The sequence below is a fragment of the Eleutherodactylus coqui genome, chromosome 8 (genome assembly GCF_035609145.1).
Source record: "Eleutherodactylus coqui strain aEleCoq1 chromosome 8, aEleCoq1.hap1, whole genome shotgun sequence".
Classification (NCBI taxonomy): Eukaryota; Metazoa; Chordata; class Amphibia; order Anura; family Eleutherodactylidae; genus Eleutherodactylus; species Eleutherodactylus coqui.
In genome coordinates, this window is record NC_089844.1 from 122,066,409 (window position 1) to 122,088,299 (window position 21,891).

Genomic DNA, 21,891 nt, shown 5'->3' on the forward strand with positions numbered 1-21,891 from the left:
CAAACTAGGCCCAACACTCCTCCCCGTTGGCTCTCAGTGGGGTGGCAGCAGGCGATTTCTCTTGTCTCACTCCTCTGCCCCTCTCCATTGACATAACACAGTGGCCGTTCAGTACTGAATAAGGAGCGATCAGCTGATCGCTCCTCGTTCAATGTAACTAGCAACCGTTCAGTACTAAACGGACGCTGTGTAATGTCAATGGAGAGGGCCGGGGGAGCGAGAAGAGAGAAATCTCCTGCAGCAGCCCCGCCACCCTGCTGCCCACTCTGTGAGCGCGTCAACAATACTAGCCCCCGTATAGGAGCACAGGAGCGAGGACCCACAGGGACAAGTGTCGGGCATCATTTGCCCAAAATTCGTCCCGTGTAAACCTAGCCTAATTTGCTGTTTGCCGCTGGCATGTGAGCGTTGCAGGCACGCAGCAAGTATGCAGTGTCATTGCGTACTTTCTGGGTGCCGACGATTGCCATGACTATTTTGGTGTGTAATACCGTACATGCTGCAATTTTTATTGTGCACGTAATATGTGTGATCTGCAGCATTGGGGGCCTATGGCAGATTGGTACAGCGTATTCCGCATTTGGAGTATGCTGTAACACTGCCGTGTGCAGGAGCCCTCACCCTGTCCCAGGTGTGATCATTCCTTTAGGTTAAACTTCTATAATCTGGTGCCAACTTCCTTTTTATATAATGTTTTTATGTATATTTTTACGAATTATTTTAAAAATACACTTTCCACATCACAATCTATAGAAAAGAAAATCCTTAATTCTTGCATTTTCTAGTGCCCAACATGCATCACAATAGTCTGACGGTTCCTGTTTTGTGGAGATCACAGGCAGGATTACTATGAAGGATATCCTCTTTATATGGATGACCCAAAATCCACCCTTTAAAAATAGGTGGTCACAGCTCACCACCTCCTCCTCCTCCCTGCACACAACATGCCCACAACATTTTCCCATAGAAGTCAAAGAACACCTCTAGTCTGTAGGCTCGTAATCACTCAGCTGCGCTAATCCTGGGTGCACACTCTGACCGCAGTGTGTGCACCCGGGATCCTCCTCCCCTGACCTCTCCTCCTTTTATTCCACAGGAGGAGAGGAGAAGGGAGGAGGCATCCGGGCACACACACTTCCGTCTGCAGCAGCGCCGAGCAGAGAAGCATCAGGGTTTCGACGAAAAGGAGGAGGTAAGTATAAGGGTTTTAGGGGGGGGGGGGGGGGTTGCTATTACTTCTGGGGCCGATATAGGGGACGCTATTAGTAATAGTGTCCCCTATATCAGTCCCGGTAGTAATAGTATTACCACTAAGGCCACTGTGGGGTTATTATTATTACTGGGTCTGATATAGGGGACGCTATTAGTAATAGTCTCCTGTATATCGGCCGCAGTAATAATAGTATTACTACTGGGGGCAATCTGGGGGACACTATTACTACGGAGGTCACTGTGGGATTTATATTACTGGGGCGAATATAGAGGATACTGTTAGTAATGGTGTCCCCTATATCGGCCCCAGTAATAGTAGTAGTACTACTGAGGTCACTGTGGGGTACACTATTACTACTGGGACTGATATAGGGGACACTATTACTATTGAGGCCACTCAGCACACCACAAGCTGACTTGGGCTGCCTTCACACGAGCGAGAAAATCGCACGAGATTTGTGCGTTGCAAGTATGAACCCCATTCATACATATGAGTGATGTTTCCCTGCATGTGCAGCAAACAAATCGCGTCATGTTCTATCTTTCAGTGTGCTCTCGCACCGCAGTGCCTATTGTTTTCAATGGGGCAGGCAGCAGCATCGCACCATGTGCAAGGTACACGCGATGCAAGGTCTCCCATTAAAAAAAAAAATCCTAGAAGTGATGTGAGGCGGGTTTTTGACATAACGCCTCGCATTCATGAGGAATTCACATGGTGGCAAGTACAATATGGGGCCGTAATTCAATGCCCGATATCGCACTTGCCCGTGTGAAGTTAGCCTTGAGGTATGTTTACACATGGCGGAAATGCTGCGGAATGTCTGCGGCAAATTACACAGCATTTATACCCCTAAAAAACAGTCAATCTGTACTAACGGTGCGGATTTTGACTGGAAAGTAGCGACGTATCTGCAGCTGATCTCATTCTATGCGGTACTCCGCCTCAACCCCTCCGTAGGCTTCCCGCTGTCAGCGCTCCCTGGTTTCTGGTCCCAGCAGCCTGCTCGGGTGCAGTGCCGCTGGTCAGGTGATGCTGGTCTCGCGAGGCCACAAAAGTCCTCTGGGAATCGGAAGATTGGGTACACTGACAGTGGGAAGCCTATGGAGGAGGTGAGGGGGAGTGCCGCATAGTATAAAACCAGCCGCGTATCCAGTCAAAATCTGCACCAATGGTTCCACAGTGCTCCAGCTAGGAAAAAATACACAGGACATTCCTCCCTGTTTATTTTGAAACGGTCCTGTCTCTCTTATAATGACCTGAGGTAAAATCATATGGCGTGATAAGCCCCGCCCCCTGACGTGTTGGCACTCTGCCATAAATGAGTGCGTTTGCAGTTTGGGCACTCTGTCTCTAAGAGGTTCGCCATCACTGCTGTAGGCCATACAGTCCATATGGCTGCTGCCAAGCCTATCTCTAAATGTTAACAGTTTAAGCAAAATGATTGCCTTCCTCCCATAGTCATGTTCAGAAAATACTATAGAAATGTAACACAGAATATCTAGCAGTATCTGGGTTTAGTTAGTAAAGCTGTTAAGGGGGTGTTGATGCCAAGCTTATTGACTGCTGGCACTGACCGCTCCCATAACTGTGACTGGTAACATGGATTTATTACAGTTTGATTCAGAAAAAAAATTATATACTAGTGGAAACTGAAAGTGTTACAACCAGGAGGAACCGGTGGAGCTTCATGATACATGGGTCATATATGTACAGTCATAACCAGAATAAATGAGGGCAAACTGGAAGGAATGAGACCAAGTTTGTTACTGTTGGGTACAGGTGTCAGTAAGAAGTGTGGCCACCATGAGCATCTATACACTCTTAGATCCTTGCAGGCATTGAATCAATAAGTATTCGGATATCTTGTTGGGGTTTCTCTGTGCCTGCATGATTTGTACAGTTTGTGGTGGGTGGCCATATGACGTAATGCATCTACGTATGGCACCCAGACAAGTTCTATTGGGGATAAATCTGGGAACATGTTGGCCAATCCATGGTTGTGATGCCTTGCAAGGCGTGTCTTGTGATGGCTGCAGTATGTCTTAAGTACTGGAGCCCTCCTATGTCCACTGAGTAATCGCTCCATGCTGACCTTGCACTACAGCCAGTCCTTCGGGAGATTTTACGATACGATGCCCCTGTTTTGATTATACACATTGTCCAGCCTCTCTGACGTTTGAGTTCACTCTCTACCATTTGACATAGCTGGTCACCGACAATCTGTGGACAAAATAGTACTGCCTTACATAACCCACTTTATGACTCATAACTAAAACATTGTAGCATTTTGCACAGCAGAGGACCCCATAATTTCGTTACTAATACACAATATACATCCAATTTTTTATTATTAATTATCCTTCATATGGAGATACTTTAATCCATGTTTCGTACATTTTTCTGCAACTTTGTCTGGGTGTAACACTTTCAGTTTCCACTAGTGTGTGCGATATAGGTATATATAATAATGCATGTGTATAGTTTATAAAACATTACAATTGTTTTCCATAGCAAGGGCAAACTCATTTGTTGGAACTGCACAATACGTGTCTCCTGAGCTCCTCACAGAAAAGTCAGCATGTAAAAGGTGAGTTCTGTATAACAGGTTTTCACAGCTTACTTCCTGTCATGATCATGTGAAACGTTCATTAGTCTCAGGCAGTCGGTATTCGTGTGAAGATTAATTTGCACTAAAGATTAAGAATGGGAACTGAGCGCAGCACAATAAAAATATTAGACGTGTTTCCCTTCTCTTTTGTATTCGGACCCAATCGCTGCTTCAATTAGAAGATGACTGAATGAAGTGTAGCTTAGGGCCAATTTAGACACAACAATTCTCGCTCCAAATTCGTCCAAATGATGGCTTTTGAGCGATAATCATTGTGTCTAAATCCTACAATCGTTTACTTTTCTGCTGATTGATGGATTTCACATGACCATGAAATCCATTGTTCGTGATAGCAAGGACCACAGGCTGAGTTCTCTGTGGGCAGTGCTGACTACATTGTTATCAGCTGGCAGCCCATGTCAGAACAAAGGACATGTATTTACAGAACAGACCACCTGCTGTTCTCTAAATACATCTCTGGTGGCTCATTACCATGCAAATGTTAATTAGCTGCTAATGGACATTAGTACCCATTTGTAGCTAAGCAAAATGATCACTCAAAACTGTCACGCACACTGCCTTTTGAGCGATCATCTTTGCATGTAAATGGGGCTTAAGGCTGGTTGCAATAATATGGCCGCTTAGCAGGTTCCATATTATGAACAGACCCTACTCAGTACTACTGAAGTAATCTTGGATTACCATAGAGTTGTTCTGGAGTGTGCATGCTGGGACTGAATAATGAGTCATACTGATAGAACACCAACTTCCCAGACTGACAGCATGGGAACGGGGAGCCCAACAAGTATACAAATTACACCCCTTGACTCAGCGGGACCTCTGCTATAAGCACCATAACTGGTTTATGGGGCTGTAGGAAGGTGACGGGTTCCCTTTGATAGAGACCCTTATATGACCTTCAACGATGTGCTGAGAGAAAATTGGGTATTTGCAATGACAAAACTGGAGGAAACAAGTCAGGAGGATAGTGTGGGCAAGAAGCTTAAGTTGTCCTGGTCAGTGATGTGGATTGGAGGCCCAATGCTGCGCCTCTCCAGAGGAAATGAGTGTACAGCGCCAGATCCCCCAACAAGAAATAGAGATGGGGGTTATCTCAGCTGTAGGACCTACGAAGGAAAATGCTCCTCTAAAGGATAGGGGCCCCAATATCTAATACAGTGCTGTCACTTTATGATAGCCGGTACTAATTGCACACGTATTCCCACCACACTTGGCCATCTAGACTGTCTCCGGTTTAATTCTACTGGAGAGACATAAATGCATATTTTAAATCCTGTTACATTTCATGTTAACGCTTCCTGTCCTCGGGACTACTGGGGATGTGAAGCTTTGAAGTTGTAACCACAGGGCGATGCGCCTCCTGTACTGAAATAACCTACAGCTGACTATAGAGAGTGCGACCTCTAGTGGTCACTGTTATGTGTGCACCAGGATAATTGTGGGTTATCCTTCTACAAGTTCTAACACTCTGTTCTTACTTGTTTCCTGATTAAATAGTGTTTGATGTTCAAAAATGCCTAATCTATTCAAGGGATTACATTTAAAGATGTGCGTTTCCAGTGGACCATAATAAAGTGTGGTTTCAAGAGCAAATAAAATGTCTCATAACTAAAGGTGTTTCCAGATATCCGACACTAATGTCCTATCTTTAGTATAAGCCATCAGTGTTTGACTCTAGAAAAACCTCTTTACTGTAACTGTTTGTGCCTCACTATTTTTGCTTTTCCTCCTCCAGTTCGGACCTTTGGGCGTTGGGTTGCATTATCTATCAATTAGTAGCCGGATTGCCACCTTTCAGAGCTGGGTAAGATCGCCTCTAATCGTACAGTAGATTCTCACTTTCGTTTTCGTTAGTTATTTATAATTTGTGCTTAATTCCAGTTTCTGATTCGCTGTGTTGTTATCTATTGCAGCAATGAATACCTTATATTTCAGAAGATAATAAAGCTGGAATATGACTTTCCAGAAAAGTTCTTCCCCAGGGCTAAAGACCTCGTAGAAAAACTTCTGGTATGTTCTTTAATTTTTATTTAAAAAACAATAAAATAAAAAAAATTTCAGAGTTTTACGACACGCTCGTGTGAGCTTGGCCAAAGGTTAACCGTCTTTTTTTTTTTTTCTGCTTGCCCTCTGCTTTTTATTACTCTATTTCCACTAGTTATATTTTGAATAGTGCCCATTTTTATAGGCTTGTCTCTTCCAAAGAATCAAATTTTTGCAGCAGTTGGATTGTACACACCTGTAATATTTATGTCCAGCCTGGACCCCGCTCCTAGATGTCGAGACCATCTTGTGCCAAGTCTATTATACTTGGAGTCTTCTGGGTTGCCTTGGTCCTGAACTGTGGATTGGGGATCCTTGTATCCCTTGCTATAGATGTATTACCCCACTGTGTTGTTTGTTTCTGTGGTTTTATTGTATTATAAAATGTAATAAACTTACGAATTGGATAATAAAGGTAATCCAATTAGGTGTTAGCCTCCATGGGAATACAACCCCTCCTCAGAATAGTCCGGCTACACGCTACATTTCAATTATAGCAGATTGTTTAGTTACCTTATTTGGAAACATATAGGGGAATAATTATAGTTTTAGGAAATTGTAAAATTTACATAAGCGTGTTTTCACGTGGGCGATGTTGTTCTGCGAGTTGCATCCAGTTGAGAAATGGACAGAACTTACATGGCAAAACAACCCATTCATTTGATTGTTCGATAGTCCAAGTTTGAAATATTGTTGCATATCCTATTTTTAGTCGATTCTTGAACAAGAATTGTCCATTATTTTCCATGGGAGTGTTTAAAAGGAAAAAAATGCATTGCCTGCCTATATCATGCACTTTGCATGTGAGTGATCCATTTATTAACCACAAGCAAAAAAACTTTTCCCACACATGAAAAAAATCATGTATTTCAAGATAGAAGCTGGACTATTCTGAAAAGGGGTAAGAGAGTAACTGTGTAAGGCTGACACATCATGGGGTTCATGTGAAACTGAAAGTAAAAAATGAGAATCAGACAAGGGGCTGCACTTCATGGAAGTGACTGAAATACACAAAGGAGTCCTCCAGAGTGTGAGAGGCATCTAAAAATGTGTTTTCACCGGAGTGGCCCTTTAAAATAACGAACTGATACTCTCCCTATTGATGCCTTAGGTCAGTGATGGCGAACCTTTTAGAGACAGAGTGCCCAAACTGCAACCCAAAACCTACTTATTTATCACAATGTGCCAACGTGTCAGGGGGCGGGGCTTATCACGACGTATGATTTTTACCCCCCGTCGTTTTAAAAAGGACAGGGCTGCTTCAACATAGACCGCGTGCAGATTTTGACTGCTTGTTTTTTGGATGCGGAAATGCCCATTTCCGCCACATGTAAACATACCCCAGCGATAATAGTGCCCCCCTCCAGCGGCCCCAGTGGTAATAGTGACATCCCACAGCGCCCCCCCCTTCCACCCCAGAGACGCACATACTTGCTCCCTCCTCCTCGTGGAAGCACCGCTCCTCCTCTGCTCAGCGTTGCTGCTCAACGATGATCCTGGTGCACACTGTGATGTCAGTGTGCTGCCGGACACCTGCTCTCGGTGAATCTAAGAGGAGACATAAATGGGGGGAGTAGGACCCCGGCTGCACACTGACGTCAGTGTGTTCCGGGATCAGTGCCGCTAGCAGCTCAGTGAGTGAATACTGGCAAGGGAGCCGCAGCCCCTGCCAGTATTCACTAACGTGGTGAGCGGCCGACTGCGACGCGTGCCAGCAGAGAGGGCTCTGCGTACCGCAGGTTCACCATCAATGTCCTAGGTGCTCTGGTCCCCTTTGGCCTTCATTTGCTTCTAGAAAGCATGGTTATATGCCATATAGGCGCATGGCCGCTGTTTGCAATCTCTGATATATCTATGGGATTTACAGAAATGGCTCAGTTCAGCCAAGTTCAACTGGCTGCAGCAGAGCGACTGGTATCTCCTTCTCAGCCAAGTCTGAGTGGCGTAGGAATATCCCTTTAAAGGACAAATTCAGCCCTGCGACATCTGTGTTTGCAACAGTTTGCTGACAAGCATATCCTGAGTTAATACTGAATTTCTTCACTTACTAAATCTTTGTGTTACTGTTTGACCTCCTTCTGTATTCATCTAAACGCTGATGGCTGTATACATTTTTAAATCCGGACCATATGTTGTAGCTCCATGCACACGTACTTGTTACCTTTTTAAATGAAGTTTATTAGTTTCCGTTGAGAAGAAATCTGAGATCCTTCTTTTTAATAGGTCCTAGAGCCTACTAAACGATTAGGCTGTGAGGAAATGGGAGGATACGGTCCCCTTAAGGCTCATTCATTCTTTGATGGCATCACGTGGCAAGACGTACACCTTCAGACTCCTCCAAAACTCACCGCATATTTACCAGCAATGGCCGAAGATGATGAAGAGTTTTATGGAAATGTAAGTTCATGTTTTTTAGGGGGGGGAAATTGCCTCTTACACCTGGGGAAGTATACGAAGTAACCGTTGGGTCGCAGTGAATGGAACACCAGAAATTGTCATTTCACATGTATTTCTGTGGAGAGTAGCTTTGCATGTATAGCCAACTCTGCGAATGGAGACTTGCAGCCTCTTGTTCCTATTGACAATGGGGTCCCAGAGGTTGGACCCCCATCAGCTTTTCTGACCTGTCCAATTTAACGGACCATAAAAGTAAAAAAATAAATAAAGATTGTAGTTGAACCTCTTCAGTGATTGCTTCATACCCAATCTCTAATATATGCTAATTAGATAGGGCTATCTAAAGTTTATTCATATATATTGCTAGTAGCTAAATCTGCTGCTCATTAGCCTGATTACATATTTGCATAATTAATAGAAAAAGGGTTATTTCAAGTTCAAAACTGTAGAACTCTAGATGAAAAGAAATTCTTCACCTACTGTGTAGAACAGCAGTAACCTACACATAGTAAGGCCATAGAGATAATCTAATGCATGATTTATGATAACTGCTTCCACCTGAGCAGTCACCTTCTAATGGACCGTTAAACGGTTTGTCTGCTTTTTACAACTCCTACTTATTAGAGGGGTTTCTTAGCAATCGGCTCATCAAAAAGTGTCCCCCTGCCCTACTGGGATCCCCAGTGATCAAGAGTAAAGGCCCATTTACACGGAGGGATGATCGCTCAAAAGACAGTTTGAGTGACAACTTTGAATGATCATTTTGCATAAACTATTAAGTAACTACTCAGCTACTTAATAGCTTATTAGAGTGCAAATGAAGCCTTTAGCTGAAAGCAGTCAATAGCCGTAGGGCTCTTATCTGCATTCAGCTCCATTGTTCTCCAGTGGATTAAATAGCTGAAACAATGCTATCAGCATTACCTGCGGAGAACTCCGCGTGCGTCCTGATAAGACCGCACAACAATTTTAAGGCTGGCTTGAATTTAACGATTCAACGTTTGGACACAAGGATTATCGCTCAAAAGATTGCTTTTGAGAGATTTTTGAGCAATCATCGCTCCATGTAAATGGGCCTTAATCTGTGGGCAAACCTGGTAGTAATTGTTCAATTTCTCTGCGGAGCCTCCAGAGGGGAAATGAAGCATTGCAAAATGTGCATTCATATCAATGAGTTGGTTGCCTGTGTTCCCCAACTCCAGTCCTCAGGGACTGGCAACAGGTTGTTTTTTTTTTTTTGTTTTTTTTTTTCAGGATTTCCTCAGAATTGCACAGGTGATGTAATTATTGTTGGTGCCTCAGACATTGCCACAGCTGTTGTTACTATAGGATATCCTGAAAACATGACCTGTTGGTGGTCCCTGAGGACTGGAGTTGGGGACCCCTGGTCTAGGCAATGCAGGACAGGGCGGGTCTTCCGGAGCAAGAGACACTCTTTGTAGCCATTCTCTGGAGAAGAGATCAGGAATCTGAACAGAGTACCTCTTCTATTGACTCAGAATCCCCCAATGGTGTATATAATGGTGGCTTCTTTAAACTGGACAATCCCTTAATATAGTAGATTGTTTAATTAGAAACAAAAATGTTTAATTAGAAACAAAAATGTTTTAAACTGGTTGTATTTCATTGTTGGACTACTCGGAGAGGCTGCGGTGGTGTGCTGGAGCAAACCTAGGAGCCAGGTAGTCGAACGAGATACTGATCAACTGCTGATTATGCAGTTGTGTAATGTTTTTGTTACTTAATGTTATAATGTTTATATCACTTTACATGACGTTCACGTGTTTGCTGTATGTGTAACAACACAACAATATAAAAGCACTTGTTCCCCTCTGTTTATTTCCAGTATGATGACCTGTTAAGCCAGTTCGGAGGAATGCAGGTAGCCTCATCGGTATCTTCCCAAACACTGCCCTCACCAGAACCCGTTCAGCCACAGAAATTCGGTAGTAACATTGAACAGTACATTCACGACCTCGATAACAACTCTTTTGAGCTTGATCTACAGTTCTCAGAAGAGGAAAAGCGGCTACTCTTAGAGAAACAGGCTGGCGGAAACCAATGGTAAGTGGTGTGGAAAGAAGTATGCTAGGTTTATGGTCAATGAAGGCTCAATCTATTGCTGATATCTGATCTATGTCAGATCCTAGGAGGATTTCCATTATTACTGTGATTCATCATCTCTGGCACTGTATGGTTCTGTATTCTGACCTGCAGCATTTTATTATTTACCTAATGCTTCTTTCAAATGGGCGACAGCGATATCACTGCAAGAAAATCACAGCGATATCACATTGGTGTTCTGTGTGATATCGCTGCGTTTTCTTTGTAGCGCTTTTTTGCTGGGAAACCTAAGCCCTACCCCAAAATAAGCCCTAGCTGCCTGAAAAAACAAAACCATATATCACCTGAGACGCGCTGTCCGGCTCGGTCACGCATCTCCCCTGCATCTCCGGCACTTGTTTGAAGTCCTCCAACAGAGCTTCCTGGTCAGGAGTTTGAAAAACACCGACTCCAGGAAGCGCTTGCTGTGATTGGCTGAGCCGCGGCGTTTGAGAACCAATCAGAGCCAGCACTCGATGAACTAATCACAGCCATTCAATGAATGAATGTAATTTGTTCACCAAGTGCTGGCTCTTATTGGCTTAGCTGCGGCGGTTGAGAGCCAATCACAGCAAGCGCTTCCTGGGAGCTGGGTTTTTCAAAGCCCTGACCAGGAGGCTCTGCTAAAGGACTTCAAACAAGTGCCGAAGATGCAGAGTAGGCTTGCAGTGGAGCCGGACAGCGCATCTTAGGTGATTTGTTTTTGTTTTTTCTTTCATGCAGCTAGGGCTTATTTTAAGGGAAACGGTAGGATTTCCTATTGTAAAAGTTGCATTGCACCGCACGAAAACCGCATTTTCGTGCAATGCAACTCAAAGGAAGGGTTAATAGGGAAACATGGGCTACAAAACCTTGCAAATCGCGGCAATATTCAGCAACCCACGTTTTTTTTGTTTGTTTGGGGGTTTTTTTCAATTGCAGTGTAGCAGGCTACAAAACATTGCTAATTGTGAAGGAACCCATTGGAAAGCGTGGGCTTCACATACATGCGATTTGTAGAGCTGTGGCATTGAGAGAAAATTGTGCGATTTTTGTTGCCCGTGTGAAACCGGTCTAAGGGGATCCTGCCATGACAGAGTTTGCTGATTCTAGGGATGTGGCTTTCATAAGGAAAGCGAACAGAAATCCAGCTCACCGGTCACTCCTAAGTCAAATCGGCAGAACGCAGAGGCGTTCTACCAAAATGTTTGCATTAAAAGTCCACCTCACCAAGACATTTGGAAACATGCGCACTTAAAAATATATATTTTTTGTTAGATTTTTATTTTTTTAAAAGTTTTTTTTATCTGAATATTGTAAAGATGACCATATTACAAAAAATGGATTAAGCTTGTTGACGCAATTCTGGCGCCATCCAGCATCCTTAGTTGTAGGGAAATTATGAATTTCATACTCTCCTGCCTCCCTGTTCCCTCGCTGTCCACCCCCAATCTTGCTGTTTGGTCCATTGAGTGGACTCCATCTCTTCATTGCAAGCCTGAGCGCATACATTGTCCATAATGAGAGGACATTGTGTAGACACATACGCACAATGAGGAAAGGAAGTATGCCTAATGGACCAAGCACCGGGTTATGGACCAAGTATGAAAGTCCCATCCTTGGACTCGGTATTCCCTGTTCTATGAGCCCATAACCTTTAGTATGTGGAACTTATAAGATCTGCAGGTTCCCTCTAAATTTTAGAATTTGAAGGAGTTGCATGATTTTGATAATTTATTTTTGATTTTACACAGGAGCGAGGATCACTTGGTGAATGGAGGTGGCGTGCGTCAGAGATAGTTCTGGCCGCACACCTCTGTTCGCAGTAAACGGGTTGTCTTTCAATGACTGCCTGTTTACACAGGCTGATTGTCGTTTAATTTTTATGCCTATAGAAATTGAATGCCGAAAGAATTATCATTCTTCATTCAGTTACTGCCGGCATTTACACTGAATGGTATTGTTCAAATTTCCACAATCCAACGAGAATCTAAACTATTATCGTTTAGAGTGAAAGGGCCCCGAGGGTGGCCAAACACAATAGATGTAGGTTGATGGCACTGGTCAATCATCTAATGTGTATAGGGGTCTCCTGACTTTCTCCTGGCGGCAGTTGTCGGGGGAGTTAATGAAGGAGCTTTTGGAATCCAAATGTCCAGTCCTTTTGTTTACAGTAGATCAGCTACTAACTTTCTCACCAATTCAGAACACACATGCTTGGCATAGCCAAGTGTCTATGTGAAGAGCAGGAGTGATAGCTGTCAGACGGCTATCTAGAATGTGTGAACATTGGGCAGAGATGTTCCTTTGACAATCCGGGTGTGTAAAAAGATCAACCAACAAATGAGCAAACACTTGTTCGTCAGCAGATCGTTTTTCAACAAGCATAAAAATGCTCATTATTTGGCTAGTAGAGATGAGCGAGCATACTCGCTAAGGGCAATTACTCGCTCAAGCATTGCCCTTAGCGAGTACCTGCCTGCTCAGAAGAAAAGATTCGTCTGCCAGCGGGGAGCGGCTGGAGGGGAGATCTCTCTCTCCCTCTCTCCCCCCTGCTCACTGCTGCAACTCACCTCTCACCCGTGCCGGCAGCCGAACCTTTTCTTCCGAGCGGGGAGATACTCGCTAAGGACAATGCTTGATCAAGCAATTGTCCTTAGCGAGTATGCTCGCTCATCTCTATTGGCGAGTACATCTCCCCATGTGAACAGGGAGATGTACAGCCGGCCTATAAGGATGATTTTTGGCCCTTGGACAAAAAATAAACGCCAATCAACATTCATGCCGCTTATTCCATCGGGCCAAGAATTCAACCTATGTAATAGGACTGTAAGGCTTTACTGTCTAATGTCATTTGTCCAGTATACAGTACTTATCTTTTTGATAAGGCCATTGAGAATAATATATTTATCATCCTTACAGGCACCAGTTTGTGGAGAACAATTTAATACTGAAAATGGGTCCAGTTGATAAAAGAAAGGTGAGTAGTATTCATCTCCTTCATTTCCAGGTAGCTAGGATTTCCTATGTCGGCCTGAGAGACGTACCCTACTGGCTATAGTAGCATGTTTGGAAGTCCATCCATCAGATTGTTCTTTTCAAAAAGAAGCAATTTTGATGCTGGCATTGACATTTCCTCATTAAAGCGGTTGAAAAATAACAGACTCCAGCACCGCCTCCCTGTTCACACCACTGGCGTCTGTGATTTGATGCACTCTTTGACGTCCTTCTTACAAACTAAATGCCCTTTTACACGGGAAGATTATCGTTGGTAGTTCAAAGCTCCGTGCTCCTGCAAGGGTTTGAACGATCGTCATCTCGTGTAAATGCATTTAGAGACTGGACGACTGGATGAGAATCGTCCAGTCATTCAGTTTCAGCATGCTTGAAAACAAAACGACCGTCGTTCAGTGTAAACAGCAGCCGTTCAGTACTGATCGGCCGCTGATTACAGTAAATGGAGAGGGATGAGGAGGGAACAGGGAGAGAACTTGCATCCAGCCGCCTCACTTCCCTGCTGGCCAAGCTGTCAGCGATCCGGCGATACTTGCTCCTGTGTAACAGCATAGGAGCAAGTATATACGAGGACGAGCATCGTTTGTCCAACACTCGTCCCGTGTAAATGGGCCTTCAGACTCTGTAGCTTGCAAACAGACCAGACTGGGTGATCAGAGAGGCAATACTGGAACTGAAGCCATGACAGGTACAGGTATCTATAGTCCGTTTAATTATTTCTGCTCTGGCCGGTGTTAAAAAAAAAAAACAAAAAAAAACTCTACAAACCTTTTTAAAATAACTTTTCGTCTGTAAAATTATCATATTTATGAGAGAGAGATATATAGTTCTTGGTCAAACTGACTATTTTGTTTTTTCTTTCTTTTTTTTTTCCCCACAGGGGTTGTTTGCTCGTCGGCGTCAGCTTCTTCTTACAGAAGGTCCACACCTATATTATGTGGATCCAGTAAATAAAGTCCTGAAAGGAGAAATTCCATGGTCACAGGAGCTACGCCCAGAGGCAAAGAATTTCAAAACTTTTTTTGTTCATACTGTGAGTATAAATATGGGAGTGAATATAATGTGTTTGTGTAAAAAAAACGGTTTCTTTCAGATTCATTTTATGCTAAAATGTATTCTTCTTGAATACTCCTCTAAGTGATGCCTATTGTCGGTACTTCCTTGAGTCCGAGGAGTTTGCGATTCTCGAGTCTAAAGCTGGCCACATAAATTAGATGCATATTGGACTAATGTGCTGATTTCGGTGGAACTGACCTACTATCTGCATTGTATGGGACCTCTGGACTCTCCCTCTATCAGAAGAAGATAGGGCAGTTGGGAGTTCAAATTTCTTGACCCTTTTTGTTCTTGTGGATCTAAGCCTCCATCAGAAATGGCAGGCAGCTACGTGCTTCCAGCTAGCCATTTAGAGCACATGCACTCTTTATTCGGCCTAGTGTGTATGCGGGATCAGGAGACAGATGTCCGCTAAACGAGTGTTTGGCCAACAGCTTTTTAACATGTATGGTAAGACTAGGGCTACATGGTGACATTTGGTCCCACGTAAAGGCCCATTTACACAGGACGAGTGTCGGTCAAAAGATGCCCGACACTCGTCCCTGTGTCTCCCCACTCTCGTGCTCCTGCACACGAGCTAGCAGAGCTGGCTCGCACACGGAGCGGCCAGCAGGGGGGCGGGGCAGTGCAGGAGATTTCTCTCCTCTCGCTTCCCCGCCCCCCTCCATTGAGATAACACAGCGTCCGTTCGTTACTGAACGGCCGCTGTTTAAACTGCACGATGGGTGATCAGCTTCATCTCTCATCTTTTATGCTGCATAAAAGATGAGCGATGCTTAGAGTCCTATCTAAGGGAGCAAGTGATCGATCAGCGACTTCGAACCTCTGTCCTTTAGTTATAGAACTGACTCGCACTACAGAATCTCCAGTGTGTTCTAGATGTGTTGCTGCTCTCCTTGCCTCTAGTGATGCCTTTGGGTCATATTCGACTCTGATCTATCATTTACCCCCTACATCTAATCTCTCACCCGAACATGTCAGCTGCACCTCAAGAACGTCGCAGGAATCCGTGCTTTTCTCACTGTGGACACGCTAAAAACGCTTATTGTTGACCTCATCCACTCACGGCTCGATTATTGTAACTCGTTGCTGATTGGCCTTCCCTGCTCCAGAATCTCCCCTCTCCAATCCATCCTGAATGCGGCAGCCAGGCTCCTCTTCCTGTCCAGCCACTACTCGGACGCCTCTGCCCTGTGCCGGTCACTGCACTGGCTGCCCATTAAATACAGAATTCAATTTAAGCTTGCTACCTTCATCCACAAAGCCCTCCATAGCGCAGCACCCCCCCTATATTGCCCCTCTCATCTCAATCCATCGCCCAGCCCAGGCTCGCCGCTCTGCTAACGAAACTAGACTGCGCACCCCACTAATTTGAACTTCTCATTCCCGCCTCCAAGACTTCTCCAGAGCAGCACCGATCCTCTGGAACGCATTACCAATGGCTACCCGGGCAATCCAGGACTCGAAAAACTTTAGGCGTGCTCTAAAAACTCAGGGAGGCATACCGCATTCCCTAAACAAAGCCCTCTGTACTCCGCCTGATAACATGCTCCCTGACCTACTGACTGCAATCCCTGCTAGCCATCATAAACCGCTCCTGCAGTCATACCGTTTCTGCCGTCACACGGCTAAAGGTCTGACCATTGTCTGTGTGTATAGCATCCCTCACTCTCCAGCTCGCCATACCGTGCACACCTCCAGCCCGTTACCTTCTGCATCACCCCATTACTTGTAGTATGTAAGCTCTGTGGAGCAGGACCCTCACCCCTATTGTTTCCATCAACTGATTACTATGTAACCGTGGTTTTGTAATGTTTTGTACTTTTGTCTTTCTGTATTCCCCCTGTCTATGTAAGCGCTGCGGAATATGTTGGCGCTATACAAATAAAGATTATTATTAGTGAAGGGTTTCTCCCTGACGGCTCTTACAAGCAGAAGACAGGGAGAGCAGTGTGCGGCTTCCTAGACCTAATATAGGCTGCTGTAAATGGCGGCCTGTATTTTTCTTTAAAGATTTGTATGGCGATAGCTGTCCATGGTTCACCCTAAGTTCTAAGTGTAGCATTCATGGAAGTCCTTCCAGGGTAGCATATTTTTCTTTTAGATCACAAAGCCATTTTTGTGGGGAGTCTACCTGCTGACTTCTCTTCAATCCTGAGAAGCAGTGGGTATGGACCCCCACATCATCAGTAGTTTTTAGCTCCCATTCTTTCCTAAAGGGTTTTATCATTTGTTACCATTGATGACCTATCCTCAGCAGATTGGCGGGGGTTCCACCACTCAGGATATGTCAAGAATAGCAGCTCGGCGGGGGTTGGTCATTTTAAAATATGTGATAAAATCCCTAGAGTAGAGGGGCAATGTGTGAACCAAAACCCCTCTCACTAATAACTCCCTTATGCTAGTTTGAAAGTCCAACACTTTCTGGTTTGTCTCAGTGGCAAGTTGCAGAAGTGAATAATGTCCTGTTATGGGGTGACCCTGTTAATGGCAGGAGTACGGTGTATATCTATGGAGCCAATATGATTTTTGACCAACTTCCTCGCCTTGTAAAGTATTTGGATAAAATTTGGTCTGATTAATCTCCCACATTCCCGTTTCTAACTTGTCCACGTTACCTCTACAGCCTAACCGAACATATTACCTGATGGACCCTAGTGGAAACGCCCACAAGTGGTGCAAAAAAATCCAGGAAGTTTGGCGGCACAGATACCAGAATCACCAAAACAGCAGCATATAGCATCGTCTCTTCCACGTCTTGCAAGCTTCCCTCGTGCTGCTAGAGTCCCTGATTCAACAGATGAGCTTTAAATAGCAGAACAGAAGAGAAACCCTTCTCCACTCACCAGGCCACCATCTCTCCATAGAAAAGCATACGTCAGAAATATATACATTTTGAAGAAAGAAAAAAAAACGTACTGAAGACAAAACGTGGACATTAATGGAATCCAGGGTTTACCTTGCTTCTTCTCTGTGCTTCTGTTGAGTTCCGACATGCATATCGTTGCTGTGGTGATTTTTGCTTTCGTGCACACCAGCTCTATATCTTCTGCAACCTAGTGGGTAGGCCTTGCTATGCCAGCTTAACGTACAGTTGGTAGAAAACACAGATCATTGTACTTGTGCACATGTTGAGATACTCATATACAGTAGTCTGTGGGACCTTCATCTTGCTTATTTTTTTTCGTTTCTTGGTTTGGCAATGAGCTAGTCTGATCAGGGAGCTTTAAAACCTGTACAATAAGGAAAGAAACATGCAGTCTTGACTCGACAGCCAATAAGCGTCGGCGCAAGGATCGTCTTACTTCCGTTCGTAGTGCATTCGATAAGGTCATAAACACATGCTTCCAAACCTTCTCGTCTTAGGTGGTACTTCTACTTAGTACATGAACTGTGCACCTATCACACAGACTTAGAAATAATGAGAAGCAAGGCCGCAGGGTGGAAAAACAAGTATGTTGACCGTAGCACTGAATATATCATCGTACATTTTTATTTATACATATATATATAGATAGATATAAAATTGTAAAGAAGAAAAATCCTATATCCCAGATTTTATCCTCACAGTCTGAAAGTACAGTAAAGCGTCATAGCTGTAGAACTCCTACCTGCTTCAGGGTCAATGTAAAGGAGCTCTTCTTGGTCACCACGATGGAATATATTACAAGCACTTTGTGGATTTTAATAGGCCAACCTTTTTTTTTGGGGGGGGGGGGGGGGGGGGGGGTATAGGAATTCTAAAGACTGTTCTACTGACTACAGTTACAATTACCCACAGAAAGTTGTTTTACCATAGAGCTGTGTCTGTTCATTGGCTTTATGTAATATCTGCCTGCTGCTATTTCAACACACATGTATATTTTTTTTTGTTGTGTTTTTTGTTTTTTTTTTCTTTATGCCACAGTTTTTTTTTTTTTAATAGGGCCACAAAGATAACAGACCAGTCAGACTTAATTCTCAGAAAGGTTTTACGGTACTTGTCACATCCTAAATATCAGTTTCTGAATAACGTCTATTTAGGGGGTCAAAAACATTTCTGTAAATAAGCAAAAAACACAAAAAGTTACGGATAGAGAAGACCACTCACTTGTATACAGTTTAGGCAGATGTGTTATATACTAGAAAAGGGCAGATAGCGTGACTTGACTATTCGAGGCTGCGTTGTCTCCTGCTGAGAACAGTTGGAATTATTCTTCAGTCCTGACATTGTCTTCAAAGGGAACTTGTTGCCTCGGAACAGCACTATCCACTAAGTTATGGTGCTATTCCAGGAGGTGACTGAGCAGAGGGATGTATTTTTATACTTGCCGATTCGCTGCCAGTGAAGATTGCATGTGGGCTTAAAATCTGACTCTTCAGACCAATTTGCACACGCACCCCCATAGATTTCTAAGGGAGATGTGCACATGGCCATCTGAAAAGAGTCCGATTTAAAGACCGCATGTAACCTTCACCGGTGGGAGCAGTGAAGTTGAAAAGATACCCCGCCTCCCCATCACCTTGCGGTACAGCGCCATAACTTATTTTATGGTTCTGTTTGGGGAGGTGACAGGTTCTCTTAAATCGTAAATGGGTTTATTCACAGAGTGAAATACCCAGTCCAGTGCCAGTGGTGCCTGCATCTTCACTCCCAGCCCAGTTCCATCACCTGGTCATATGGCATGGAGCACTCATTGTCAGTGACAGCACTGCATGGGGCTTACTCTTTGGCTCATTTGAATAACTAAACCAGCACCCTTCTCTATCACGGTCGACACACAGACAGAGAAGGGGGCTAATTTAGTTATTCAAATGAGCCAGTCAGCAAACCCTCTAGGACAATGTCGCCCACAATAGGAGAGCCATACCGTATGACCCAGTGTTAAGATCAGGCTAAAAGTGGAGGTGCTAGCACCACTGGACCTGGATTGGATCTGGTATTTCCCTCACTGTTTAACCCCCACAAAAGGGTTGTATAGCACTAGAAAACACTTGTTTTTTTTTCAGAAACAGCACCACTGTTGTCTATGGGCCGTGTCTGGTATTGCAGCTCATCTCCTTTCAAATAAACAAAGCCGAATTGCTTACCAGACACAGAGCATGGATCATAATGATGCCTTTTGTTTTGTAATACAATCCACTGGTACAGATGACCATTGAGGGACGAGAAGTAACCATACACCAGTTTTATTTGATCTGTATGATGGATCAACAGCACAGCCGGCTGCGCTGCCTTTTCATCCTATAAGTCAATGAAAACCTAAGGCTTCTTCTATCTATATGTCCCCCCTTTTCGGCCTTATCCCTGCCTAATAATAATAGTGATGGTTCCTAAGCAATGATTCCTACAACACGGCTGCCCTCTAACTAGTCTTTGGGTAGATAGACTTCTGTCACATCATTCGGTAGCACTTAACAATAAGGGCCGAATCTTCTAACAATAACGCACCGGTGTCTCTCCAGTTCTCAGAAAGATATTTGGCACAACAGCAGGAAGCCTGATGAAGTCCTGATGACCCGATCCGAACGCTGGTTAATGTTGACATTATCCACAGCTGGATGCGTAGCTATTAGACTACTTTTAGGATCTAACCGGAGCGCCCTGCTCTGTAATACTACGTCTGGTAACATTGACGCCTATGCTGCTCAAAGGAACGCACATGCAACTTGCACAGTGACCTTAAAAAGATAGATAACTATTATAATATTTTTTTTATATATATATTCTGTGACGCAGCTAGTATACAAGCCCGGTGGGGGGGGGGTGCTCACAACGACCACAGTCTAGGTTTAACATGATGTCTGCTAATACACCTTGATTGGTGGCAGAGTTTATAGTACTGCTGAAATTAGTTACAGGAGTTATGAAAAGTTAAAAAAAAAAAAAAAATCCTCAATAGTACGTTGGCTTTCATTTCTGGTTGGTGGCAGTTCTGTTTTTTTTTTTCTCTCCTTTTTCTGGTTTGTAGCTGACTGTAACTGTGATGTACAGGCTAAGCTTAAAAAACTGAAAAAAATGATGAAAACAAATAATGCAATGATAGGATATTCACTTTTTGTATTTTTATTCTTGTATAAGGTTATTTGCTGGCTAAATGTTGGCCTCTAGTTCAGTCTGTGTTATTTAAATTCTAATATATGAATTATTTGGATTGAATTCATGTTCCGGGCCACGTTGTTGTATGTATTGATGTACAGCCATGAATGTGAATAATTATTGTAAACTATATTTTACAACACTTTTTTTTTTTTTTTTCTGGCTTTATTATATAAATTTTCTATTTGGTCAATGATTTAATCATATTTCTCATAATTTAATGATTTTTTTTTTCTTTTCTTCTTTCCAAATATTTGTGCCCCTAGATGTAGTAACTGAATGAGGAATTTTTCACATATGCTCGATTTAGTCTTGTAATAAAAAGCATGTAGGGTTATAGGTGTACAAGGTGTCTGTTTCTTTATTTCCAGATGTAAGGTTTTGGATTTTTGGAGAGGTGACGTTCATTGTATTAAAGGGAAGCTGTCACTAATTATAAGCACTATAAACTATGGCATGCTTTCTACTAACATCTGGTACACTTAAGTTGGTGTTTCCCTCCATTCATCTTGCAAATGTCTGGCGAGTTCACACAGAGGTCAGTCCAGTCATGGAAGATCCATATATCCTCAAACCAACGTGAAAAGTGTTGGACGGGTGATGAGGCGCATTGTCTTGTTGGAAGTATTCATGACCATTCCCAGACTATTACCACATTGTCAACAGCACATTATTGTCTAGGATGTCAGGGTACACCTCTGTGTTCATACTTCTTGCTACTACAACAAACAGATTAGGACACTAATGGGACCTCCGCCATACTTAGCTGTTTGCACAAGGGCATCTTCCAGACACCCAAGTACCTCCTTCTGATTTGAAGATGGAGTAGTGTGATTCGTCACTCCTTATAATGTTCTACTATTGCTCAACTGTCCAATGACAATGCTTCTTGCTCCATTGTCGATGGGCTAATGCATCTTCTCCACACACTTTTGCAGGATGAATGAAGGGAAATACCAGCTGAACTGCATAGATGTTAGTAGAAAGTATGCCATGTAGAATCCAATGTCATTAGGGTCAAAGGAGCCCCACTAAGGATTAACCTGTAAATAAATACTACTTTTGATTCTTGCTCAGGCGTCCAATTACTTTTGGTCAGATAATGTATTAGGCTGGCCTCACACGACCGTATTGGAATTGCGAATTATGTAGGCTCTGGATGCCCATGTGATGCACAGTAGTGCGCAGGCAATCAATTACATTGCTTTACGCAGTTTTGCTCGCATTAGCGTGTCGGAATTGCGTAATCAGAGAGCGGAGTGTAGAATGCAGTTACAAAATAAATGATAGACTGTCTAACCAAGAAGAGCGTCCCACTGGGAATCTGCCCATGTAATATTCTATCATTTGTTCTGTCTGACTCCTGGCACACCTGTT

General features: G+C 43.6%; 1 protein-coding gene across 2 annotated transcripts in view; it reads left to right on the forward strand.

Moving 5' to 3' along the window:
• Window positions 1-18,151, forward strand: part of PDPK1 (3-phosphoinositide dependent protein kinase 1) — a 57,496-nt gene extending 39,345 nt beyond the window's left edge. The window contains exons 7-15 of one of the 2 annotated variants that reach the window (XM_066576329.1): window positions 1,097-1,192; window positions 3,725-3,800; window positions 5,578-5,646; window positions 5,756-5,852; window positions 8,109-8,282; window positions 10,129-10,346; window positions 13,287-13,344; window positions 14,260-14,412; window positions 17,062-18,151. In XM_066576329.1, coding sequence (XP_066432426.1) covers window positions 1,097-1,192; window positions 3,725-3,800; window positions 5,578-5,646; window positions 5,756-5,852; window positions 8,109-8,282; window positions 10,129-10,346; window positions 13,287-13,344; window positions 14,260-14,412; window positions 17,062-17,175 — 1,055 coding nt within the window. In that variant the 3' untranslated portion in view covers window positions 17,176-18,151. The remainder of the gene's footprint in view (window positions 1-1,096; window positions 1,193-3,724; window positions 3,801-5,577; window positions 5,647-5,755; window positions 5,853-8,108; window positions 8,283-10,128; window positions 10,347-13,286; window positions 13,345-14,259; window positions 14,413-17,061) is intronic. The other variant, XM_066576330.1, reaches the window with a different exon arrangement.
• Window positions 18,152-21,891: the final 3,740 nt, after the last annotated feature.